At 52.1% G+C, this 23,544-nt stretch overlaps 1 protein-coding gene across 1 annotated transcript in view; it reads left to right on the forward strand.

Annotated features, from left to right (window-relative positions):
• GALNT16 (polypeptide N-acetylgalactosaminyltransferase 16) overlaps nucleotides 1-15,227 on the forward strand; it is a 73,270-nt gene extending 58,043 nt beyond the window's left edge. The window contains exons 8-15 of the mRNA XM_069465074.1: nucleotides 497-581; nucleotides 907-1,010; nucleotides 5,351-5,477; nucleotides 7,056-7,148; nucleotides 8,928-9,011; nucleotides 12,841-12,982; nucleotides 13,674-13,799; nucleotides 15,090-15,227. Of these exons, the coding sequence (XP_069321175.1) occupies nucleotides 497-581; nucleotides 907-1,010; nucleotides 5,351-5,477; nucleotides 7,056-7,148; nucleotides 8,928-9,011; nucleotides 12,841-12,982; nucleotides 13,674-13,799; nucleotides 15,090-15,227 (899 nt within the window). The remainder of the gene's footprint in view (nucleotides 1-496; nucleotides 582-906; nucleotides 1,011-5,350; nucleotides 5,478-7,055; nucleotides 7,149-8,927; nucleotides 9,012-12,840; nucleotides 12,983-13,673; nucleotides 13,800-15,089) is intronic.
• Nucleotides 15,228-23,544: the final 8,317 nt, after the last annotated feature.

Genomic DNA, 23,544 nt, shown 5'->3' on the forward strand with positions numbered 1-23,544 from the left:
CTGTTTGGGGATCTGGACTCCCAATCAATGGACCCAGCCATTGATTAGATCTTGGGGTTCATTGGAATTTGAAGGGAGCCAGGCATTTCCCCTTTGGGAAATCACCCCAGGGCCTTTGCACTTGCTGCTGCCCCTGCCTGGAATTCACTTCCCCGAGATATCTGCATGGATCCATCCTTCATTCAGGTCTCTACTCAAGTGTCACCTCGTCAGAGAGCCTTTCCTGACTATTCTTGCTGAAATAGCATGGGCACTCCTCCCTTTCTTTTCTTTTTTTAGCATTTCTCACCCCCAGCTGACATATTATCCATTTATTTATTTATCTTTGTCGTCTGTCTTGGCCAATAGATTGTAAACTTCATGAGGGTAGGGTCTCATCTCATTCTAATGATGAGCTCAGGGCCTATGCGAGCTGGGTGCTAATGAAGGGAGACTGAGGGGTGGTGGAATGAAGGGTCTGCCCTGAGCCCTGTCCTCACCCTGATCTGTCCCGTAGGGTTCGACTGGAGCCTGCATTTCAAGTGGGAGCAGATCCCCCTTGAGCAGAAGATGACCCGGACAGACCCCACCAGGCCCATAAGGTCAGGGCTGCTGTGGGCTCTGGGGAGACCCCTTCCTCCCCTAGGTCGGGGGCCTGGGAGGCTCTTGGGAGGCTGTGTCAGTCGCCAAGACTCCTGAGGGTGCACAGTTTAAGTGCTGACTCTGTTCTGGCCCTTGGGCCCTGTCTGCCGGGACAGAGAGGACATAGGCCACAGGATCAGTTGTGGAGGGAGCTGGCCACATATCCCATCCCTGTGGCTCTGCAAGCAGAGGATTTGGGGGCAAGTGGCCTTGGGTCCTGGGGCATCTAAAGGGGCTCCTAGCTTCTGCACTTCACATGTCACCTCTCCCCTCTCCTTATTCCAGGACACCTGTCATTGCTGGAGGAATCTTCGTGATTGACAAGGCCTGGTTTAACCACTTGGGAAAGTATGATGCCCAGATGGACATCTGGGGGGGAGAGAATTTTGGTGAGTTGGGAAATAATAGCAGTAAAAACAATAGCAATAATAATAACTAACCCTGACCGAGCACTTTCTATGCATAAGGATCTGTTCTAAGGACTTTGCACATGTTGAGTCATTTAATCCTCGCAGGGACCCTCTGCGGTGAGCACTGTGATCTCCATTTTACTGATTAAAAAAAAAACAAACCCTGAGGCACAGAGAGGTTAAGCAATTTGTCCAGAGCCACACAGTTAGTAAACAAAGAGGTCTGGGTGTTCCAGGGAGCCTGTGGCCGCATAGCTAGACATGACTGTGGAAGAACACACAGGCTGTAACATGGACCACGGCTCAAACACGCGGCTGCTTCCCTCCCAGAAGTGCTGTGAAGTGTGTGGTAGAGGGTGGTGGGTACATGTAAGCAGTGGGGTCAGGTGGCCGGTGTGCAAACCCTGGCTCTTCCACCTTCAAGCCGTTTGGCCTTGGGCAAGTTAAAGCCTCCCAGAGCCTCGGTTTCCTCAAGAGGTTGCCGTGAGTGCTAAATGAAATGCATGGCGCGTGGCCGTGGGAACCCTCTGGACTCAGAAAAGGTGGCAAGCTGCCCCCTCCCCTCCCTGCAGCAGCACTGAAGGAGACAGAGGTGGGGCGAAGTGTTTCGGTGGGGTGGGGGGGCCCTCACGCACTGGCCTCTCGGCACTCGGGACTAGGGTCCCGGGGCACTGTGGGTCGCCAGGTGGGGTCAGAGCCTGCACTCTGGACTCCAGTCCGTGTGAGCTGGGAAGTCAGCCAGCTTTTCCAGCTTCGGTTTCTTCATTTGCAGAGTAGGAGGTGAAGGGCCCTCCCTCCCGGGTTGCTGGTGAGATTGAGGTTGGATAAAGCGCGTGTCAGTCAGGGTCCCGGCCGGGTGCAGACGGTGCACCCAGTGTGGGTGTTTAGTAAAGGGCCTATTTACAGGGTGTGGGCAGGATAGAGGGAACAGTGTGGTACTGACAGGGACAGTGGTACTGAGCAGGGCTGTGGCTGCTGGGGGCTGTAACCACCACGGAGCCCAGGTGGAGAGCGTTGGGGGTCTGAACAGCCCCCCTCACTCTGCCCCCCTTCCTGCCGGTGCCTCCTGCTGGCCGAACCCAGCAGCCAGAGCGAAGGGAGCCCGGTGGTGCCGCCCACATGGGCAGCCTCCCAAACAGAGCGGGACGGGGAAGGGTGAGAGCCATCCCGGGGGTCTCCTGGAGCCTGGGCAGGTCCCTTACGGCGGCGTGTGAGACGCAAAGGCCTGTTCTCTCGCTTGCTGTGGACTCAGCCCTTTGCAGACCCTTTCCCACTGTTTCCTTTTTCATCCCGACCAAGTTTCCTGCACCATCAGTGAGGCAGGTGGTGTGTCCCCCATTTGACAGGTGGGAAGACTGAGGCGGGTGCTGCCTTCTGGAATTCCATCAGGAAACTCCACACCTAGCAGGCGCCTGCAGCTCCTTTACCGGGGCCACTCACATGTTGTGGGATGTTATCAAAGTCCGTACCTCTGGGGTGTCAGGAGAAGGGCTCCTCTTCCTCTTCTCCCAGATCAGGAAAATAGACGAACGGTGGGGGCTTGAAACAGGCCCGATCCCGACTCAGACCCGGCCGGAGTGGGAACGGGCATGGGATCCTCTGCCCTTTGTAATTTTCTCTTGGAAGCCGGTTCCAGGCAGGGGTTTGGAGGAGTAAATTCTGGGAACTGGGGTGCAGTGACCCTTCCATTCTGACCCTCTTTCATGTGTGTTGGGCCTGAGCGACCTCCTTTGTGTCCTTGGTCTCAGCCTGAGGGAGCTTTGGCAAAGCTGGTTTCTGCAAAGACTTAGAGAGCTGGGAAAGCAACCGTCTCCTGCATCCAGAGCCTTTGCTTTCTTTCTTTTTTAGGCTAGAGACTGACAGAGGAACGAGTGAGTGATCAAACAGCTAACTTCAAACTCTGCCTGAGGGAAAGGCTCAGGAGTTGGGGAACTTGAAAGGTGAACCGCAGAGCAGTTCTGGCGAGAGTTTTGTTTCTTAGAAGAAATCCAAAGAAACATCTAGGCTAGCTGCAGCGCTCAGACGTTCAGCTGCTGGGACCAGTTTTGAGCCGTGAGACTCCGGTCGCTCGTGGGTTCGAGCCTTTCATTTTAGTCCTTTGTTGAAGGGAGGGAGATGCCCAAACTGAGACGAGTGCCTGTGTCCCCCAAGAGATCCAAACTCAGGAGCCCGGAAGCCACCGTGAGTGGGGCTGGCAAATGTGAAAACTGCTGGGCTCACATTAGGGATCCTTTTAAAACACAGATCATGTCGCTCTTCTGCTTGAAACCCTGCAAGTGTTCCCATGCCACTCAGGGCAAAACCCAAACCCTTACACTGGCTACCAGGCCCTACACTATCTGCCCTTGCCCCCAGCCACAGCCCCTTCTCCCATCCTCCCCCACGCACTCCGGCTGCACAGTCTCCTGCAACCTGCAGCCAGCTCTTGGCCCCAGGTCCGCCCTTGCTGGTCCCTCTGCCTGGAATGCTCTTCCCTGACAGCCACATGACTCCCTCCCTCACCTGTTTCAGGTCTTAGCTCAAATGTACCCAGGGAGAACTTCCCTAATCAGCCTAATTAAAAATGTAGCCCCACCCCCAACTCCACGAGCCCTGTTCTGCTCCCTGCTTAATTTTTCTGCATTACACTTATCCCCATCTGATATGCTACATATTCTACTCATTTTCTTGTTTACTTATATTTTTTGCTTCCTAGTTTCCTGGGTTCCTGTCTCCCCCACTAGAGCATAAGGGAATCTAGAGCAGTGTATGACATATAATAGGTGCTCAGTAAAAATTTGCTGAATGAACCAAAGAATCTGATTCAAACAGTGTGGGTGGACAAAGTGTGAAGTTTTATGTTGTGATTCTGCAACTGAGTATTTGGGTGACCCTGGAGAGGTTATTTAACATCTTTGAGCTTCATGGTCCTTATTAAAAAACATAAGGGTTTTTTAACGACTTCACACGGTTGCAGGGAGAATTAGATGTCAGGTATAAAGAGTGTGGCACATAGTAAGTGCTCAGTAAATGGATGATGGTTACTACTGTCGTTATTCCCATTGTTGATGATAGTAACAGTAGCTAATAATGGTATGGACAATCTGGGCTGGGTAGGATGAAGTGACTTAATTGCCATAACAAAGTTGGGCTGGCAGAAATGAAACCAAAACGCAGATCTTCTGTGCCCCAGGCCTGTCTCCAGTTCTAAACCTCAGTTGCTGCAGAGCTCCGGCCAGAAGGGACGGATGCCTGGCGGTCTAGGGGCAGACCTAGGGAAGCCCACTAATGTAGCCAGCCTGTGTGTGGGTGCAGGTCTGTCAGGCGTCCAGTCCTGGCCCTGAGTGCACACAGGCTGGCCAGAGTGGGCGTCTCTGGCAAGGCCCAGGCCAGCTGTGCCCAGCGAGAGCCCCACGGCTGGCTAGAGACCACAAGTGTCCTGAGGGCCAATTGTGAAGCCAGAACTCATAAGAAAATGGTCTTTTGTTTTAGTTTTAAAAAAACAGTTGTTATGAATTTTCTGGGACAGGAAGGAGGTGTTTTAATGTCACAGAGTCTCCAACTAGAGGGTCTATATGAAAGAAAGTAGGACATCAGGAGAGATTATGTGAGATTTAGCCAGCTGCCAAGGTGGGTCCTTACCAAAAATGGCGATTGGTGAGTGGAGAACTGAGTGGTAACCTGTGATGTCCCCTTCTGGGAGGCAGGATGGCCACTTTGTGCATCTCCTGACACTAGTGGGGACCACAGTTGTCTGCAAAAGCTGGCCTAGCTCCACCAACACCATCGAAAGGAAGCATGTCTCATGAGGGCCAGTGATAGCCTTTACATGGAGACCAACTGGGCCAAGAGGGAGGGCGGGGCCAGCCAAAAAGATGCCAGCTGGAGCAGCCTGTGGCTTGGTTGGCGGCTGGTTTTCTAAACTCACAAATGCCCAGAGCTGGCTGATGAGCAGATGTGTTCTTCCTTAGCCCATGTCTGGCCGAGGCTTTCTAGACAGAGGCTGGAAATGATGCTGCTATTGGTTCAGTTTTCCTTCTACCTTGGTGCTGCTTCAAAGCTTTTTCCACTGCTCTCCAGGGCCTCAGCCACAGGGAGCGTGTGTGTGTGTCTGCGCGTGTGTGTGTGAGCACATGCACATACACATGTGGGGTGTGCAGTCAGGAACGTGTGCAAGGAGTCGGAGCACCCCATCTGAACAGGCCCAGGAGCTCCAACCCCAGCACGTACCTCAAAGACAGGACACCAGAGAGAAGGGAAGCCAGCCTGTTCCCACCCTCGCTCAGCGGGGACTGGCCAAGGGCCCCCTTCCTGCTCCTGACGGCTGCCATCTCCTGCAGAGCTCTCCTTCAGGGTGTGGATGTGTGGCGGCAGTTTGGAGATCGTCCCCTGCAGCCGGGTGGGCCACGTCTTCAGGAAGCGGCACCCCTACAACTTTCCTGAGGGCAACGCCCTCACCTACATCAGGTAGGTCACAGTGACTAGAAGCAGGACACCAAGGCTCTAGACCCCATCCCTTCCACTTACACACCATGTGACTTTGGGCAGCCACCCTGTTTCTTGGGTCTCAGTTTCCCCATGTGCCCCCGCCCAGGTCTTACATTCTAGGATTCCAGGTACTTTCAGAAATGGAAGGATGAAGTTGAGGGAATTGCCACCAGATCTCTCTTGCCTTGACTCCCTTTGTCCTTGAGGGTCTTGGAAAATTGGCCAACTAAGCACTGCCCTCCCCTCACTGAGCCCAAGTGTTGGTCATGGGTGCCAGCGTCCCGACCCTGACTTGGTCAAGCACCTGTCCATCCATTTCCCCAGCTACAGGGTGCACGTGGCCTCAGCCAGCCATGATCCACTCTCCTGGTAGGGGTGGGGGTGTTGTCGTGAGCATCCCCTCCTCCCAGAATGGCTCTTCACCTGGCCAAGCCTGTGCTCATTTGTGCAATCTAGCTAACAGAACGGCCTAGAGTTTTGTTTTGCTTCCTTCCACCCATTTTTATTGTTTTTATAATTATAAAAGTCATATATGTTCACTGTAAAAATTCAAGCAGTACCAATATATATTACATATATGTGCACATTAATATTATATCTTTATGCTTTAATTTTTTTTTTTTTGAGACAGGATCTCACTGTGTTGTCCAGGCTGGAGTGCAGTGGTGTGGTTATAGCTCACTGCAGCCTCCAACTCCTGGGCTCAAGCAATCCTCCTGCCTCAGCCTCCCAAGTAGCTGGGACTATAGGCGCACACCACTATGCCTGGCTAATTTTTTAATTTTTTGTAGAGATAGGGTCTTGCTATGTTGCCAAGGCTGGTCTCAAACTCCTGGGCTCAAGCAATTCTCCTGCCTTAGCCTCCCAAGTGCTGGGATTACAAGCATGAGCCGTTGCACCCAGCCTCTTACATTATTATACAGAAAAAAAGTGAAAGTCCTTTTGCCCCATTCTTACTTCTGTGTATCCCACTTGTCTTGCAGAAGTAACTCTGGTTAATGGATTCCTGGTCTATCTATTCAGGCCTTTAAATGCATTTTCATATATCAAGTTTATGTATAGAAAAAGACACACACACCATGGGTTTGTGTTTGTGCTTTTATATAAATGTTGTTTCAGCAGCATGCTTTTCTATCACTGAATGCTAAATTATAGACACCCTTCAGTGGTCAATAAATACAAACTGTGGCATTCTTTTTCAAGGCACCTAGTGCTCCATCATGTGGGAGTAGTTAATTATTCTCCTGTTGATGGGCATTTAGGTTGCTGCCAGTGGTTTGTTAGACAAATATCCTTGTAATGTCTTTTTTGCCCACATGCAAGTATTTCAGTAGAATACATTCCTCAACGGGGAAAGTTGTAGAGTATACAGTGCATGTCCTCAAAGTTGATGGATATTGACAGACCGTCCTCCAGAGAGACCGTGCTCATTTGTGCACCCCAGTCAGTACTGCCTTGCTGCTGAGAGTCTCATCGCCCCTCCCGCACAGAGCCCATCCGGATCCCGACCGTGTTGCCTCCCTGGTGACCTTACTTAGCTCTTTCCTCTCCTCCTAGGAATACCAAGCGCACTGCAGAGGTGTGGATGGACGAATACAAGCAATACTATTATGAGGCCCGGCCCTCGGCCATCGGGAAGGCCTTCGGCAGGTGGGCCCCCTGCTCCACTGTTTGCCTCCCCCCACCCACGTTAGCACAACACAACCCCAGCAGAATACAAAGTGAAACGTACACCAGGGCACTGCTCACAGCCTCCTCGGTCACCGAGCTCCCCCTCTACTGGGCTCCTCTGGGCCCTGTGAGGGAGTGCGATGCAGAGACAAGTTCCTGGCCCATGCGGTGCACACAAGCTGTGGGGAGATATGACAAGAGAAGGCTCGCTTATGAAAAAGAGTCGTCCTCACAAGCCGCCTGCAGGAAAAGGGGCATCTGTGGGCATGCTTAAGAAAGGACTGTCTGCAGAAAACATCTGGGGGTTTGTCTCCACCCATTGTTAGCTTCTAGTCTAGTTAAGCATTTTCAAAATGCAGATGGGTTGTGAAGTCAATTTAGTAGGTTGTGACCAGCATTAAAAAAGAGAGGGAGAAATAGAGCACTGTAGATTAGATTAGTACGGAACAGAATAGAAAATCAGAGTTGATTGCAGTTGAGGGTTAGCATTGTTTTATGAAACTCTCATTTCAGTTGTATGTTTGTGTCATGCATGTACCTATATATGTACAGTCATCCCTTAATGTCTACAGGGGGTTGGTTCCAGGACCCTCTGTGGGTGCCAAAATCCGTGGATGCTCAAGTCCCTGATATAAAATGATGTAGTATTTGCATATAACCTATGCACATCCTCCTGTATACTTTAGATTATCTCTAGATTACTTATATAACTAACAGAATGCCTACACATTACTGCATTTGAGTAGATTCAATACAGTACTCAGTGCATGGCAAATTCAAGTTTTGCTTTTTAGAACTTTGTGAAAATTTTTTTCTGAATATTTTTGATCCACAGTTGATTGAATCCACAGGTGCAGAACGCATGGATATGGAGGGCTGACTGTATATGGGGTATACTAGATCATAATGTAAGATATATTTATCTCCTACCTGTGCTTTGGTCAGAAAAGTTTGAAAACATTATTAGTGATCATCAATGAATCTTCTTCACTCTATTTATTTATATCTGTCCCCTTTTAAAAAAATAGTTATGTCACTAGATATTTCTTTAAATAGGGAACAAACATTTACTTAGCACCCGCCCTGTCCTAAGCACTTCATGTCTCCTTAATTCAGTCGATGTTCACAAACACCTTCCAAGGTGAGTGGTCGGGTCCCCAGCTCACTGTACAAGAACCTGAGGCTGGGACAGGTGGGGACGAGGGTCATCTGCCCGCAGCCTTTATGGCTGGTGTAGTTGAGGAAGGTGAGGAGGCTGAGCTCAGGGTCACAAGGACACATCAAATGGTCCTTATTTGCCAAAACTCCGGAAAGATGTTTCCAGCTTGCTCTTCTTCTTGTTGGACTTTCTCCTCAAGTGGAATGCAGGAAAGGAAAACTTCTGGTTAACTAAGGCTCTGCTCTCTGCAAAAGTAAGAACCTCGTTCATGGTAACGAGGTCCCAAGGAGTGAGAAGCCGAGGGGAAAGCACAGTCCCCTCTGGGCTGGGCTAACCCTGGAAGGCGAGCACTGAGCAGTAATCCGGGGAGAGGAATGAGGAGTGCCCGGGAGACCTGGGTTGAGCCTGCAGGTCAGAGAATGACTTATGGCAGTGGCCAAGGCTGGCCAGGGCAGGCTCGAGTGGCTCCTGGTCCCTGCCCACCTGAGGAGGGGAGGAGGGCGCTGACTCCTGGGGCTGGGGCTGGGGCCTCCGCTGTCCTCCCTGCGGCTCCCTCCCCACTCTGGCCGGCCAAAGCCCAGCCTTGCCTCCTCCTGCAGTGTGGCCACGAGGATCGAGCAGAGGAAGAAGATGAACTGCAAGTCCTTCCGCTGGTACCTGGAGAACGTCTACCCAGAGCTCATGTGAGTGCAGCCCTCATCTTGTGTGTCATGCCTGGCGGGGGCTGGCAGCTTGGGCCCCTCACTCCCACCCACCTTGGGCCCCTCAGCCCTGATAGTCTGGCTCTTTCTAGCTGCCAGGATTTGTGTTCATGTGAAGGTTCTGGAGGAACTGAGAGGGCATCGCTAGGATTTATAAATTAGGCACGGTAGGAACTGAATTTTTAATAGGCTGGGTCTTAGACCTAGTAACGGACATACCCCCTTAGGAAAGCAGTGCTGCATTATGCAGCAAAGACTGCAGAAACATTCATCCCCTTTGACCCTGTTCTCTCCCGTCTGGGAGTTTATCCTAAGAAAATAAAGCAACCAAAGCAAAAAGCTGTTGACCAGTAGATACTGCAGGCTTATCTGCTGCCGTGAAAAACTGAGAAACAACTAATAATAGGGGCTGGATTCAGTGAATCATCATGCATCAATTTAAGCAAATATGCATTCGGTAATATAATAGTAAAGACTGTGAAAAAGCTTGGGGAAATGTTTGCTGTAGCAAGCGAGGAAGCAAAATGCCAACGGTGTGTACACTAGGGTTCCAGTCGTGGGTGAGCTTGGGTGTGTTCCCGACAGGACAGTGATAAGCTCTGACACGCCCCTTTCAGTGTCTTGGTGATATCCACACGGTTCACCTCCTGTCTCTTTCCGGTTTTCACTCAAATGTCCCCTCTCAGGGATTCTCCTCTGAACACCCAGCACCACCTCCCTCCCCAGCTTATATCTGGCCGTTAGTTTTGTTTTCATCTCCTTGAACTTTCCTGCAAGCTCCTTGAGGGTGGAGGCTTTTATCTGTTTGTTCACTGCTTTATCTCCTGCACCTACAACAGTGCCGGCCACAAAATGAGCACTCAGTAAATATTTGTGACTAAGTAGATTGTATGGTCAATATGCCTCAATAATGTCTAAAATTAGCATCCTCCCTCTCTAGCTGTCACCTTGGGGAACAGGTTTTCCGCTGCTGCCAGCTTTCTCCCAGGAATGCTGCGGTGGCTTTCCAGAACACTCTACCCCTCCTCAGAGCCTGACTATCCTTGAAAGAGGCAAATCTTTGTCCTTTGAAGGCAGATTTGATCTTTGGAAAGCAGCCACAGTTAGGTTGTAGCCAGTGAATTAACTAAGTGATTAACCCAGATAATAGGTCCCAAATACAGGATAACGCGGAAGTAGCAAGACTAAACTGCCTCTGGGAGCAGTTTCCAAGAAATTCCAGAACAATTTGAGCAACAGCAGCATCCTTGGAAGAAAGTTGACAGCCTGGATAATTCCAGCTCCCTGGACGATAGCTGTGAAGGGAAGAACATTAATTTATAAAAATGTAATAAATGAACAGCCACTGGAAGTGAATACTTTTAAGGAGACAGTGCTCACTCAGAGGCATCATTTCTGCGATGCTGAGGAGAAAAGAGCAGTCATTTCTAGACATTCTGTGGGTGTCCATATGACATTTGGACGGAGCCCAGAGACTCCAGGCTTAAGAACAGGAGCTGGGCAGCTGCTCCAGGGCTGCCACCACAGGGGCAGAGCTCAGAGTTTCGTCCGTAAGCATCAGTGGGCAGGCCTTCAGTGCCAGGGGCTGTTGTCACATGTGGACACATTGTCACAGTGCCACCTCACCTCTGAAAGCTGATCAGTCACATACCTCCCTAAGCAACAGGGGGTGGGGAGAAGAAGAGAGTAGGAAGGTCTGGAACAAGCCTTGGGCCTGTTGCTGCATCCCGCTGAGTGCAGTTCCCAAAGAGGCCTCTGCAGGCTTCTCATCCCTATAGGGAGAGGAAATGGACAAGGCAGAGAGGGTGGAGCGACTGCCGTCCAACACCCTTGCACCTAGCAGGGGCTGCAAACTCAGATCCTTACAGTGGTCAGACAGTGACGTAAATAATTCCAGTGGGTGGGGATGAGACAATAGGGAGTTGTGGGGACCTGTGGCAAACTGGGATGCAAAAGCCCCACCCAGAGGGGGCAGCTGCTACTCACCAAGGTGGATTAGTGTGCAGGCTGGAATGCAAGCTCAGCGTGACCTCATCTTCCTATTTTTTCAAGAGAAGCTGGATTGAAATTTTTCTGTGTAACCTTCAAATGTTTTAATATTGTCAAATAATTAAAAGCAACAACAGGCCGGGTGTAGTGGCTCACACCTATAATTCCAGCACTTTGGGAGGCTGAGGCAGGAAGATCACTTGAATCCAGGAGTTTGAAACCAGCCTGGGCAACATAGCGAGACTTCATCTCTACAAAAAATAGAAAAATTAGCTGGGCATGGTGGTGCGTGCCTGTGGTCCCAGCTACTCCGGAGGCTGAGGCAGGAGGATTGCTTGAAGCAAGGAGTTTGAGGTTGCAGTGAGCTATGATGACACCACTGCACTCTAGCCAGGATGATAAAACGAGACCCTGTCTCTTAAAAAAGAAAAAGTGGTCTGGAGCCAGATTCAGCTGGAAGCCAGTGTGACCTCTGGAGGGGAGTCTAGAGGAGGTGCATGCTGCTGTCAGGGGTGTGGGAGAGAAAGTCAAGGTGGCTCCCCCAGGCTTATGAGAAGGATCAGTTCTGGAACTCCATGGCTTCCAGCCAACCCTGAGGAAGAAAGCCCTGATTTGATCTAGATCCTGCAGATGTCCCCATCAAAGAATGTTATGATGGCCGCCCAGGCCCAAGTCCTCTCCCCAGCAGAGCTTATGGGAGGCAGATAAGATAAGGCACGTAGTTAGGCCTTACTGGTTCTCCTCATCCCCCTGGTGGATCTATAATCCAAGAACAGACAGGACCTTCTAACCCAGGTATTCAAGTCTGTATCAGTTGGGCCGGCAACGTCCTCAGGGTTATTACCCACAGGGTGTCAGTGGGTAATATGCACAGCATATTTTCCTGTTCATATAAAATGTTTTATTAATAATATAATATTTTGAAACTTGCCTGTTTTAGTTAACAGTATGCTGTGAACATTTTTGCATGTTACCAGATATCCTTTCACAAAGTCATTTTTAATGGCTTCACAGTTTTTCATCCCATGGATGAAATCAGAATTTATTCAGGCTAGCTGGTATTGTTGTATTGTCGGATAACTAGGAATTTCCAATGTTTTCAGTTAATCAACCACTCTGAGATGAATATCTTTTAACACATCTATAATTATTTTTGTAGGATAAATTCCTAGAAGTGCATTACTAGGTGAAAGGCGTACACATTCTTAAGGGCTTTGATGCATGATACCACACTGCCCTCTGGAAAAGCTGGGCTAATTTATGCCCTCACCAGTACGGTGTGAGAAGATTTAATCCCACAGCTATTGCCAACACTGGGCATTGGCATTAAAAATACATATACATATGTATGAGGGTGTGTATACAAATATGGTAAGTAGACAGTGGTGGCTGATATGTAGGTCTTTAATCATTAGTGAGATTAAACACATTTTTGCATTTGTATATTTTAAACTTGCCTCTTTAAAACCACCCCTTCCCTGTCATTTTGAGATTGGTTAATGAGCCCACGTTTAGGCCCTGGTCTCTCCCCAGGCTCTCCTCTTTCTGGACTGTTTCCTGGCCTGAGCTCTCTCCCCCAGGGTTCTCCATGTCTTGGGCTTGGCCTCCAGGGCCGTCCCTGGGGCTCCCTGAGCTGCTTGGGAGGATGCCTGGGGTCCAGGCCCAGCCTTCCCAGAGGCCGCTCCCCTGCTGGCCAGGCCGCCAGCGCCCTTCCCACGGAGAGCTTGGTGCTCCCGGAGCTGCTGGTTGCTGCTCTCAGGCAGAGGGCGTGGGTAAGCCTGGGGAGGGCAGAGGACAAGCCTGACCCCTGTCTCTCCCCCAGGGTCCCTGTGAAGGAAGTGCTCCCTGGCATCATCAAGCAGGGGGTTAATTGCTTAGAATCCCAGGGCCAAAACACAGCTGGTGACTTCCTGCTCGGAATGGGGATCTGCAGAGGGTCTGCCAAGAGCCCCCAGCCGGCCCAGGTGAGCTGCTGAGGGGTTCGGGCCAGGACTGGGAGAGGGAGAGAGCCGGGGAGAGGGCTGTGGGAGAGGGCTTCCCTCTGCTCACTCTCATCCTTCTCTGTCTACACCCGCCACAAACCCACTTTCCCAGGGCCCCTTGCACTCTGCTCCTGCCACATTCTTATCCCCTTTCCAGCCTGTCGCATAGGACCCTTCTGTGCACCACCTGCTTTCTCCTTGCAGAGGGAGAAATGCTGCCCAGACAGCACCCAGTTCTCTCCCGAGATACAGCTGCGGGCAGCTTGTGCGACGGGCAGCAGGGCATCCGGGACTCCCGTGTGCACACAGGTGCGACACATGAGTGTTACACCCACACCCAAACTAGAGACGCCAGCATGGACCAGCTCCCCGGCTGCCCAGGTCCATGACCTGTTGTTCTCCCCCCTCCCCCAGCATCCCCTGGGACATCCTTGATTCCCTTCTGGCCAGCTCCAGCTAAGCGCCCCCACCCCAATATTTTATGATGAAAAATGTCAAACATATAAAAAATTAAGAGTTGTATAGGGAATACCCTTACATCTACCCTAGCTGCTACAATTATTTGTCGAAAATTCTACAAACACATACAGTACATTTGCTTTATCACCCATCTACCTGTCTACCCATTCATCACTGTCCTTTTTGACCTGTCTTTCTGGTCCCCGTCCGGCAGGCATGGCTCTTCAGTGACCATCTCATCCAGCAGCAGGGGAAGTGCCTGGCTGCCACCTCCACCTTAATGTCTTCCCCTGGGTCCCCAGTCATATTGCAGACGTGCAACCCGAGAGAAGGCAAGCAGGTAAGCCTCCTCGCCCCTGGGCTTGGGTGGCCTGTAGCCCGGGGAACATGCAGTGGGGGTGGCAAACCCTGGCAGGAGAACCCCAGTTTGAGACATATGGACCCCTAAGCCCTCCAGAGTGAGGCTCTTTGGGGGCCCAAGTCAACATGTAGGTCAAGCCTATTGTTTTACTCAGGAGGAAATACTTCTTCAGGTGTTTGTTTAATGTCCTGCCAGGCTGTGAGCTCCATGAAGGCAGGGACTATTTGTCTTGTTAGTGCTGTATGCCTGGCCCCTGACAACCACCACAGCGAAAGCACTAACCTTGAGCTCCTTCGTGACTCTGTGATGGGAGAACTTGGGTCCCCTCCACTGTCCCACCCTTCATCCCTGCAAAGTTGGCGGCCGATTCCCACTAGAGAGCATAGGTAACTGGTCTCACAGGTCAGAAGCTTAGGGCTGCAGGAAGAAGAAAGCTTGTTTGCAGAAGTAAAACATTCACCTAGGCCGGGACTCACAAACTCAAGGGCCTGCAGGAAGCTGGTGGGGAAACCCCTGTAGGAAAAAAGTCAGAACCAGGCAGAAACCACGTCGAACTGGAGAGCAAGAGCCCCATCTCGAGCAGAGAGCAAATCGTCAGCCCCAGCCAGCTGAGGCCACATAAGGAACTGGGCCCAGCATCTAAACAGAAGCTGGAAATGCACATTTGTATGTGGCAACTAAGACAAATGTTATTTATTTATTTATTTATTTTTATTTTTTAGAGACGGGGTCTTGCTCTGTTGCCCAGGCTAGAGTGCAGGGCAGATCATAGCTCATTGCAGCCTCAAACTCCTGGGCTCAAGCGATCCCTCTGCCTCCCAAGTTGCTGGGACTACAGGTGCATGACAACTAATTATTTTTAAAAATTTTTTAGAGACAGAGTCTTGCTATGTTGCCCAGGCTGGTCTTGGACTCCTGGCCTCAAGCAATCCTCCACCTTAGTCCCCCAAAGTGTTGGTATTATAGTCATGAACTACTACTGTGCCTGGCCTCACATTTTAAATAAACACTGTGGGCCTCTGCTTTGCCTCCTCTGATGTAGACAGTAACATCCTGCCAAACGCAGAAGCAGGAGTCCCGTGGAAAGGGCAGGGCCTAAAGCTTATGGGGGGGTGGGCAGCCTCTTATATAAGGGACACACAGCCTGGTTGAAGTGAGGGGATGTGTCCTAAGCATATACAGGGCTGTGTACATACCTGTGAAATAAAGTGCATTATTTTCAGTCATCATTTTCTCATCTCCCTCCTTCCCCCTCTCCCTTCCTCCTAGAAATGGAGGAGAAAAGGATCTTTCATCCAGCATTCGGTCAGCGGCCTCTGCCTGGAGACGAAGCCTGCCCAGCTGGTGACCAGCAAGTGCCAGGCTGACGCCCAGGCCCAGCAGTGGCAGCTGCTGCCGCACACATGACGGTAGCCCTGGGACCTCCTGTACCGTTTGCATGAGACTTTGGGACCGGAAGTGGGTGAGGGTGGGGGAGAGCAAAGCAGGCCGTTTCCATCTCTTCACATCTCTGCTGGCATCATCAGCAAACACCCCCCACGACACACGTTGCTCCACAACTTGTTCCGGGAGGGCGCGGGGGGCTCGCCCCATGCCCCCCGTGCCATCCCAGGCTTGCACCGGGAGAGGAGATGGTCAGGGTGCCGGACTGTTGCTGGGCAGAGACTGGCAGGTGCCCCTGGCCCTTTGTCCTCTCCCTTGGCGCTTCCTGGTGCCCAGACCTCCCCTTGTTGCCTGGGGAGGGCATGGACAGAAGCCCACACAGGGGCCCACTTGGGCCTGCCTCTGGGGACAGGCACGAGAGGAGAAAGTGGGCAATGTGGACGGAGAGGCCGAAGGCTGGGAGCAGAGAGAAGGAGAGGAGAAGGGCAGGTAAAGACCACGTAGGAGGTGAGAAGCTCAGCGACCTGTCGGAGATGCCACGCCCAGGGAATGCTGGGTGGGGCGTGGCAGGGATGGGACCCCTGGGGGCAAAGGATGGGGACTTTGCAAACCAACACGTATGGAAGAGCACAAAGCACCAAAAGAACATGTCTCTTTGCCAGAATGTAGTTCCTGTCATGCTTCGCCAGCCCCAGGGCCTGAGCCCGACGCTGGGCCTCCCCTCCTGACCCTGTGGGTGCCGACATTCTCAGCACGAGGCCGCAGAGGGATCTCTAGTGGAAGACTTGGGGCACAGTTTAATAAGCAGACTCCATATCTGTCTGACCCTGTGTCTGGCTGAGACGTCTCTCTTGGGCCTTAATGACGAGCTGGTGCCCTGTCCCCCTCTCCCACATCTGGGCCCACCGGGAGGACTGGCAGCCCATCCTCCTTCGTGGTTTTCAACTCTTGCTTTCTCAAAGCTCTCTCTGCCTCTGTCAATCCAGCATCCTGGGTCAGAGTGGCCGGGAACAATGGGACCTCATATCTGGAGCATAAACTTCCCCTAAGTCGTTAGGGGCTCAGCCATCCAGGCTAAACCTCATCCTTATTCCCCTCCCCACGACAGGAGGGGTTTCCTCGAAAGGTCAGCTGCTACACGGGGCTGGGAGGCTGGCTGGTGGCTCCTGTTTGTGTAGAGAACCCCCTGTTCCTTCTCACAGCCACTGGGAACTACCACACCTACTCCATGGCCTCGTCTTGGAAGCGCCTCTGCTGTTCCCATGCCCTTCTCCCCCATCTCGCTGGCTCAGGCAGTGTGATTTTGGGCAAATGACTGTTGGTACCAGGATCCCTGGGGGGTCTTCCCCTTGAAGCAGAACAGCCTGGGGTGGACACATTTACCCTAGAAGCCCCTAGTCTTTCATAGATCAGTGATCCACAGACCCATAGGGAGTTTATGGATTCCAGAGGGTGTAGGAATTTCCAGAAATTATCCCCCAAATATTGCATGTGTGTGTATATATGCACTTTCTTGGGGAGAGGGTTCATGGGTTTCCCCAGCTTCTTAAAGAAGCCCCTGATCCCCAAAGGGTCTGAACCTCTGCTCTGGATTGGAGCCACTGTCCGCCTGACCTGCCATCCCTCAGTCTCCCTCCCCGGTGTGCCCAAACTGCCATGGCCTGCTCCTCGACGTGGCCCAAGGGTCGGGAGCCCAGTGTCTGCGGTCTGCAGCACCTGCTCTGGAGGGTCCTCCAGCAGTTTCCTCTCACCTCCTGACTCTCACCAGCGTCCTCTCAGCAGCGCTCCTGCCCAGGCGTGCGCCCCCCTGGACTCACCGGTGCGGGTGGGGCGCTTTGCCCCACGGCCACACTGCTCCAGTCCTCTGTTGTGATGTTTCGTCCATGCCGTCTGTGGGCCTCGGACCCCCTGTTCACCTGGGAGGCCTGCTGCAGCTTAGGACAGAACTGGGCCAAGGGCGAAGGCGTCTCCCCAGAAGATGAGCCAGAAGGCCTGGGCCGTGCTTGGGCGTGGACCTACGGGGATGGGGAACGTGGGCTGCTCTTGTTGAATGTAAGAGGACTGCTGCTCAGAGGGCCTTTGAGAGAGGGGCCCTCCCTCATTTCCTGTGGTCACACTATGCCAGGCCCAGCACTGGTCAGCCATCCTTTGTGGCAACTCAGCCCTATTCTGTTTTTGCTTTTCTTCTTGACCAAAGCATGTGCCACTAGCTGTCCTTGAGGACCCCGTCTTTATGAAACACACACCTGGAATAAATCCACTTCTTACATGTTCACGTGCACCAGCCCCTTCCTTCCCGAGTCCGGGCCACGCCTTTCAGCGCCACCCTCCTGCCTCGCCGGGGAGGTCAAGGCCGCTGTCCTGTAAGCGTGAAGCAGCACGCTCACGTCTAGCCCTCTCCTGCACCTGACAGCTTGCTCCTCAGCCTCCACCGGCTGCCCTGGGGGAGCCGGCAGGTGGCCCTGCTGCTGGGCCCGGCCGGGGACCAGAACCCAGGAACCAGCTCGGGCCAGGCTGAGCCGATGCTCCTATTGCTTCATCACAGGGCCCTACTTGGGGCTTGGAAATGGAAATCAGAGGGCTTCCCTGAATGGCTATGGCCTGCCACCACGCTTGCCTTTGGCCAGCCCTCTCTCCGTCCCCGGGAGCCAGCCCTGTGCCCTCGGAGCTGCCCTTCCCCTCCTCTACCACATAAGGCGGCAGTGGAGAAAATCCAGGCAGGACACTTCCTGGGTGAAAACAGCAAAATAATCCCAAAAAGAGTCTTACCAGACTAGCCTTGCTTGATTGGGTAGCAGATGTTCTGTCTAATGTTTCCATGGAAACCAATGGAAAAACCCCATCATTTCTGTGATCAGAAACCCAGGTAAAAATAAACGCTGCTTCAATGCACATAGGAACTGCCGTCGGCAGGCCGGTGCACCGCTAACTTGTCCTAGGCGCAGCCATTTCCGCCCTCACCCCCACCTCGTTCAGCCTGCTGATCTGGGATTCCCCAGAGCTCCTGACCCCAGGCCTGAGGGGCCAGAGCCAAGCCCTAGCTGGCTGCAGAGCACACAATTTGGCCACAGCGTCCGGCTTGGTCTGAGTTCAGGAGGCAAGTCACCGCAGAGGATCCTGGTTGCAGTCCCCATGCCCCCACCTGTCCCTCCGTCCTCCCAGGGAGCACAGCCCTCTGCCCACCTCCTCCTCTGGCCCCTCCTGGCCAGGCTGGGCCCCCTTTCCCCTTTCCATCTATTGTCACTCCCAGCCTGAAGAGCTCTGGTGCTGGCATCTCCTGAGTCCTGCTCTTGTCTCTTGCTTGTTCTCTTCCAAACCCACCTCCCTCCGGGCCCATTCTCTCTCCCACCCCCTTTTTTCCTGGGAGCTGGGGCTGTGGGCCTTTAGCCAGCCCCTGGAGGAATCAGCAAAGGCCCTCGGGCAGGCCTCACATAACCCGCGGGAGAGTCTGCCCAGAGCGCAGGGGTGGGGGCAGGACGCTGCACTGGGCCAGCCAGTCTGCACTGGGCCAGCCAGTCTGCACTGGGCCAGCCTCCCGCTTCCCCAGCAGGGAGCAGTTCTCGATCCCTGGGCCTCTGGACTTGGCTCTTCCCCCCCCCCCCCCCCGGCCCCTCAGGAGGGCTCTCCCCACTCGTAGTTGGGAAAAATAACCTGGACGACATCACTGTCCTCCAAGGGCTCCAGCACCCAAGGCCTTGTGGGGGATGTTTTCCAGCACCGGATGGGGCGTGGTCCTCTCCCACCAGGGAACGGGAAAGGAAACCTGGAAAGGAGAGGCCTGAGTTCATAATGTCCACGATTCCATTCCCAACAATGTTCTCAATGTGTTTGGTATTTGTGTGTCCCCTGTGATGGTCTGAGTCAGTTTTCCTCCAGAAGGGAGGGGGACCCGGCGGCTTCTGTCACAGAAGAGGTCTTTACTGCCAGGCACTTGGGAAAGGTCTGGAGGTGGAGCAGGGGAAAGGCTCGCTCTCTCCTGCCTGGCAGCTGCGCTGGGTGGCTGAGCTGCACTGAGGCTCTAGAGCCGTCTGAGGACAGCCCTCTCCTGCTGAATTCAACCCCAGGAGGCACGGGGAAGGGTGCACTAGGGGTATGGACTCTAAAGACCCAGCTCCACTCCACCATTTACTGGCCGTGTGATGGTGAATGATTGTGAATGAGTAATTTCATCCCTCAGCCTTGGTCTCTCCCTGTGCGGGTGAGCCGCAGGTCCCGCAGCCCTGGCAGGCAGCTGCAGAGCCCCGGGTTCCTGGCCCAGGGATGACTCAGCTGTCCTGAGCCTTGGTCTCTGTGGGGGCGGAAGAGTGGGGGCTTGTTAAAATTAAATCAAGCCCCAGCAGCTGGTGGGGCCGCAGGTGGAGCAGCAGAGGGGCGCTGGGGACTGTCTCCTGGCTGTGCTGAGGCCTTGGTCCCACAGCCATCAGGTGGGGGCTTGGGACTGACCTCTTTCATTCTGATGGATGCTGCAAAGGTGAGCAGGCTCTGGAAGCAGTTGGAGCCCCTGAGGGTGGCCCTCATAGAACACGCAGGCTCTTGCACCTGTGCATCATAATCACGCACACCATCAAGCCTCAGTGGTGTGCTGGACACTCACCCACGAAGGACATGGAATGATCTTGGAGGAGTCCCATGAACCACCAACGGTCAAGGCTGTCCAGCACCTGACACCAGACAGCCAGGCCAACCTCAGCTCCCACCCTCTCTTCCCAACATTGCCATCCAGCCAGAATGACCTGGGTTCTGTTTTTTAAAGTGGCTTTCTGCTTTCTCTTGTTTGTGCTTTTGCTGTTCCTTCTGCCCCCACCTTGTTATCTCCGTGGGTTGAATGCTACCCGGTTTCCCAGCCAAACACTGCTTCCGCAGGGGAACCCTTCCCGATCTCCCACCCGTCTGAGAAGAATCTCTCCAGCTTGCTTCCTCGGCCTCAGCCATCACCCTCCTCCGAGCGCTGTGACGTGCACCTGTCCCCTCTAGTCTTGTCTTTTCTGTTAGACTGGCACCCCGCTAACAGGAACTGTGCCTACTCCAGCTTCACACCTCCCACAACCACAGCACAGAGCCTGCTTCTCAGACTCACAGTAAATGTTTGCTTGCTGAATGAATGAGTTAAAGCATCCTAGCTGGCTTTGTGTTCGTTTTGGCTTGCATCTAATGATAAAGCATTCTTGCATGTAGGAATTAGGACATTGCATACAAAAAGCACTGTGTGTATATTTGTTCATTTTCCCTCTCACTTCTTGAAAGCTTGGTAGCTTTACAACTCCACCTTCAAACTTATTAGCTGGTCTTTAAGTTCTCAACAACAATGTGTTGGCAATGCTGAGGGCTGACACAGATTGAGCACTTTCTGTATACCCTGAATGTTGATAAGGCTACCATATACGCCCTGATGGGGTCGGTCCTGGTATGTGCACTTTAGGGATGAGGAGTGGAGGCTCAGTCAGGAGAAACTTGCCCAAAGATAAATAGATAGGTTTAAACTCAGTCCCCCAGGAGTATGTGTCGGTGGTTCTTAAATTGTGGTCCCACAGGCCAGTGTCGCAAACTCTTAGGCCCGACCCAGACCTACTGAACCAAAACCTCTGGGGCTGGGACCAGCCATGGGGATTCTAATGCTTGCTCAAATTTGAGAGCCACTTTTTTGGTGACTGAGATGGGTCCTGATCCCCTGACTGTGGGCCACAGGTCACAACCTGGTGCAGAAGGCTCAGAGAGCTGTGGGCTGCAGGCCTGGCCTCTGCTTAGCAGGCTGCCTGCCACAGAGCCCTGGGCAGTGACGGATCCCTCCGGGCGGAAGGTGGGTGTGCGCCAGGCTGGGCCAAGGGTTGCCGCTGAGCCAGCTGCCACATGCCAACCTTGCTTTGCATGATTTATGAGTTTCTTTCCCAACACCAGCCACATATGGCTGACTTCATTCTAGAAGAGCTTCCACCCCGAAAGATCCATTAATCAAGGAATCAGTGCTGCACCGCCCAGCCTGCAAGATGGCGAACATTTTACCGTGAGTTACGTGGCAGAGTCCTTTCTGTGGATCCTGTGTCCGATGACATTTGCAGCCAGTCCTATCACTCCGACCAAACACTGACATCTCAACTTTCTTAATCCTCACAATTATTCTATCAGGTAGGTATTTTCAATATCACCCCACTTAATAAACTAGGCAATTGAAGTTCACAGAAGGTAACACACTTGCCCAAGATGACCCAACTAGCAGGATGTAGAGCCAGCATTTAAAACCATGAAGTCTGATCCAGGGTCCGTGCTCTTTACTGCCTTCTGCATATTCGTTTGTATATTCGTACCAACTCTGAAACTTTTGCATTGTTAGCCACAAACTGCACTTGAGGGCACAGAAGCCCCAAGCAAACCCCAACACTTGTCCCCAACATCCCACATCCTTGCATGGCTGATTCTGAGAACACTGAGAGGTAGGGAAGGCCAGGGTTGGTTCTACTATCATCATTTTACAGATGTAGAAACAGGCCGAGAGGCTGAAACGCCTAAAGTCACAGATCAGGAAATTGGGAGCGCAGGATGCGGTAGATCCAAGAACATGATGTTCCATGGCACAGTGACATAGTTTGTTGCTGATGGTCTGTCATGTGTCAGGCATCTCCTCTGGGGCTTGGGAGAGTAACACCTCCAAATGATCCAGCCCCGAGGGCCGGGGGCTGCTGAGCTGCGCGGCCTGCTTTCTCCTTGCACCCTGGCCAGGGCTGTTTTCCCCAAACGTCCTCCTGGCATTGAGGTTCTCTGTTCTGCATTATTTCTCCACAGACATTAGTTTTGTGCTTGTTCAGATCCGTGTGTGTCCTACCTTATGGCCTTGTCCACCTAGGTGAGGGCTTGAGGGTGTTTCGTGGAGCCCCTGTGGTTTCACCCACAGTTTTCCCCAGGCGCCTGCATCTCTCCATGCTGATCAAGCAGTCAGGCTTATTTTAAATTTATTATAACCAAATGTGTCCACCCCAGTTATTTCTTGACTGCTTTACCATGTGACAGCAGGGGTGGAGAGAAGAGAGTTCCAGCTTGGCAATAAGACAATAATCGTTCCAGCTCTGGCTCAGCCAGTTTTTGAGCCAGGAGACCTTCCGCAGGCCACTTAGGTGTCCTGAGCCTTGGTGTTCTTAGCTGAACAATGGTGTGATGTGGGGACAGATCAGATGAGAAAGGTCCGTGGTCAGACCTGTTAGGAAATGGGCTGTGCATCACCGCCTGCCCCGTAACCCACCCCCCTGCAGCCCCCCATCCCTCTCCCCAGCCATGGAAAAATTATCTTCCATGAAACTGATCCCTGGTGCCAAAAAAGTTGGGGATCCCTGCTGTTAGGGATGGACCAGAGAGATGGACAAATGGACACAATTCATGGGCAAGAATGCCCACCCCCATTTCTAGCCCTCCTGGAGGTTCCCTGAGTGCCTGGACTTCCCCTTTTACCTTGAGCCAGGATCATATTGGAATTGCCTGTACTTTTCTGTACTCCCATTGAGTTGCAAACTGCATGAAGACAAAGCCTTATCTACAGCACCTAGTATAGTGCCCAGAACATGGTAGGTGCTCAATAGATGTTTGTTGAATGAATGAATCAGCAGCAATGAGCACAATAAAACTGCTGTTCTCCCTCAGTTGTGAGAGTCTCTGGGGGTTGGGGTGCATGTTAGTTTGTGCTCAGCTTTCTCTTCTAATTTGTCTCTTGACTTGGTTTTCACGAAATCAGGTGAGGTTTGACCCAGTGAAAATTCTTTTTCATCAGGTGCAGGAGACCCAGCATTTGCAAGTTAATGCCAAATCAGTGCCTGATTAAACAGACAATGAATGTGAGAACAAAGATTATACATCAGAGATGATGCAGCAAATACAGACGAGGATGCCTCTACCTTGTTAGAGAACTGCCTCACATACTAATGCCTTCGTTAAAAGGCTAAAGCAGTGGAAACTGCAGCTTTGGAATTATTTAAGGTTTTCATTTAAACTGGCAGCAAAGAGAAACTGATGAAGGCTTCTCTGTGGTCTAACAGTAGTCTTCTTCAAGCTTTGCCCAGGGCCATGTCTCAGCTCAGGATATAGGAGTCTTTAGTTTATTTGCATACAAATTGCAAACATCTACAAAGTCTTTGTTCAAACAATTTTTAAGTAAAATGTTATTGCTTCCCTGAAGACTCTAATTCCTTGGTTTTTCTCTTCAATATTCTTCTCACTTAGCAGACACTCCTGCACACTCCTGGAAAATCTGGGTCAATATGAGTGTCTGTTAAAATTATTAACAATAGTGTGCAAGGTCTACTGACTTGTTCCTAAACTGTTTTCAAATAGAAATGCGGTAGGTGCTTTCTGGAGTTAA

The sequence above is a fragment of the Eulemur rufifrons genome, chromosome 2, assembly GCF_041146395.1.
Source record: "Eulemur rufifrons isolate Redbay chromosome 2, OSU_ERuf_1, whole genome shotgun sequence".
Classification (NCBI taxonomy): Eukaryota; Metazoa; Chordata; class Mammalia; order Primates; family Lemuridae; genus Eulemur; species Eulemur rufifrons.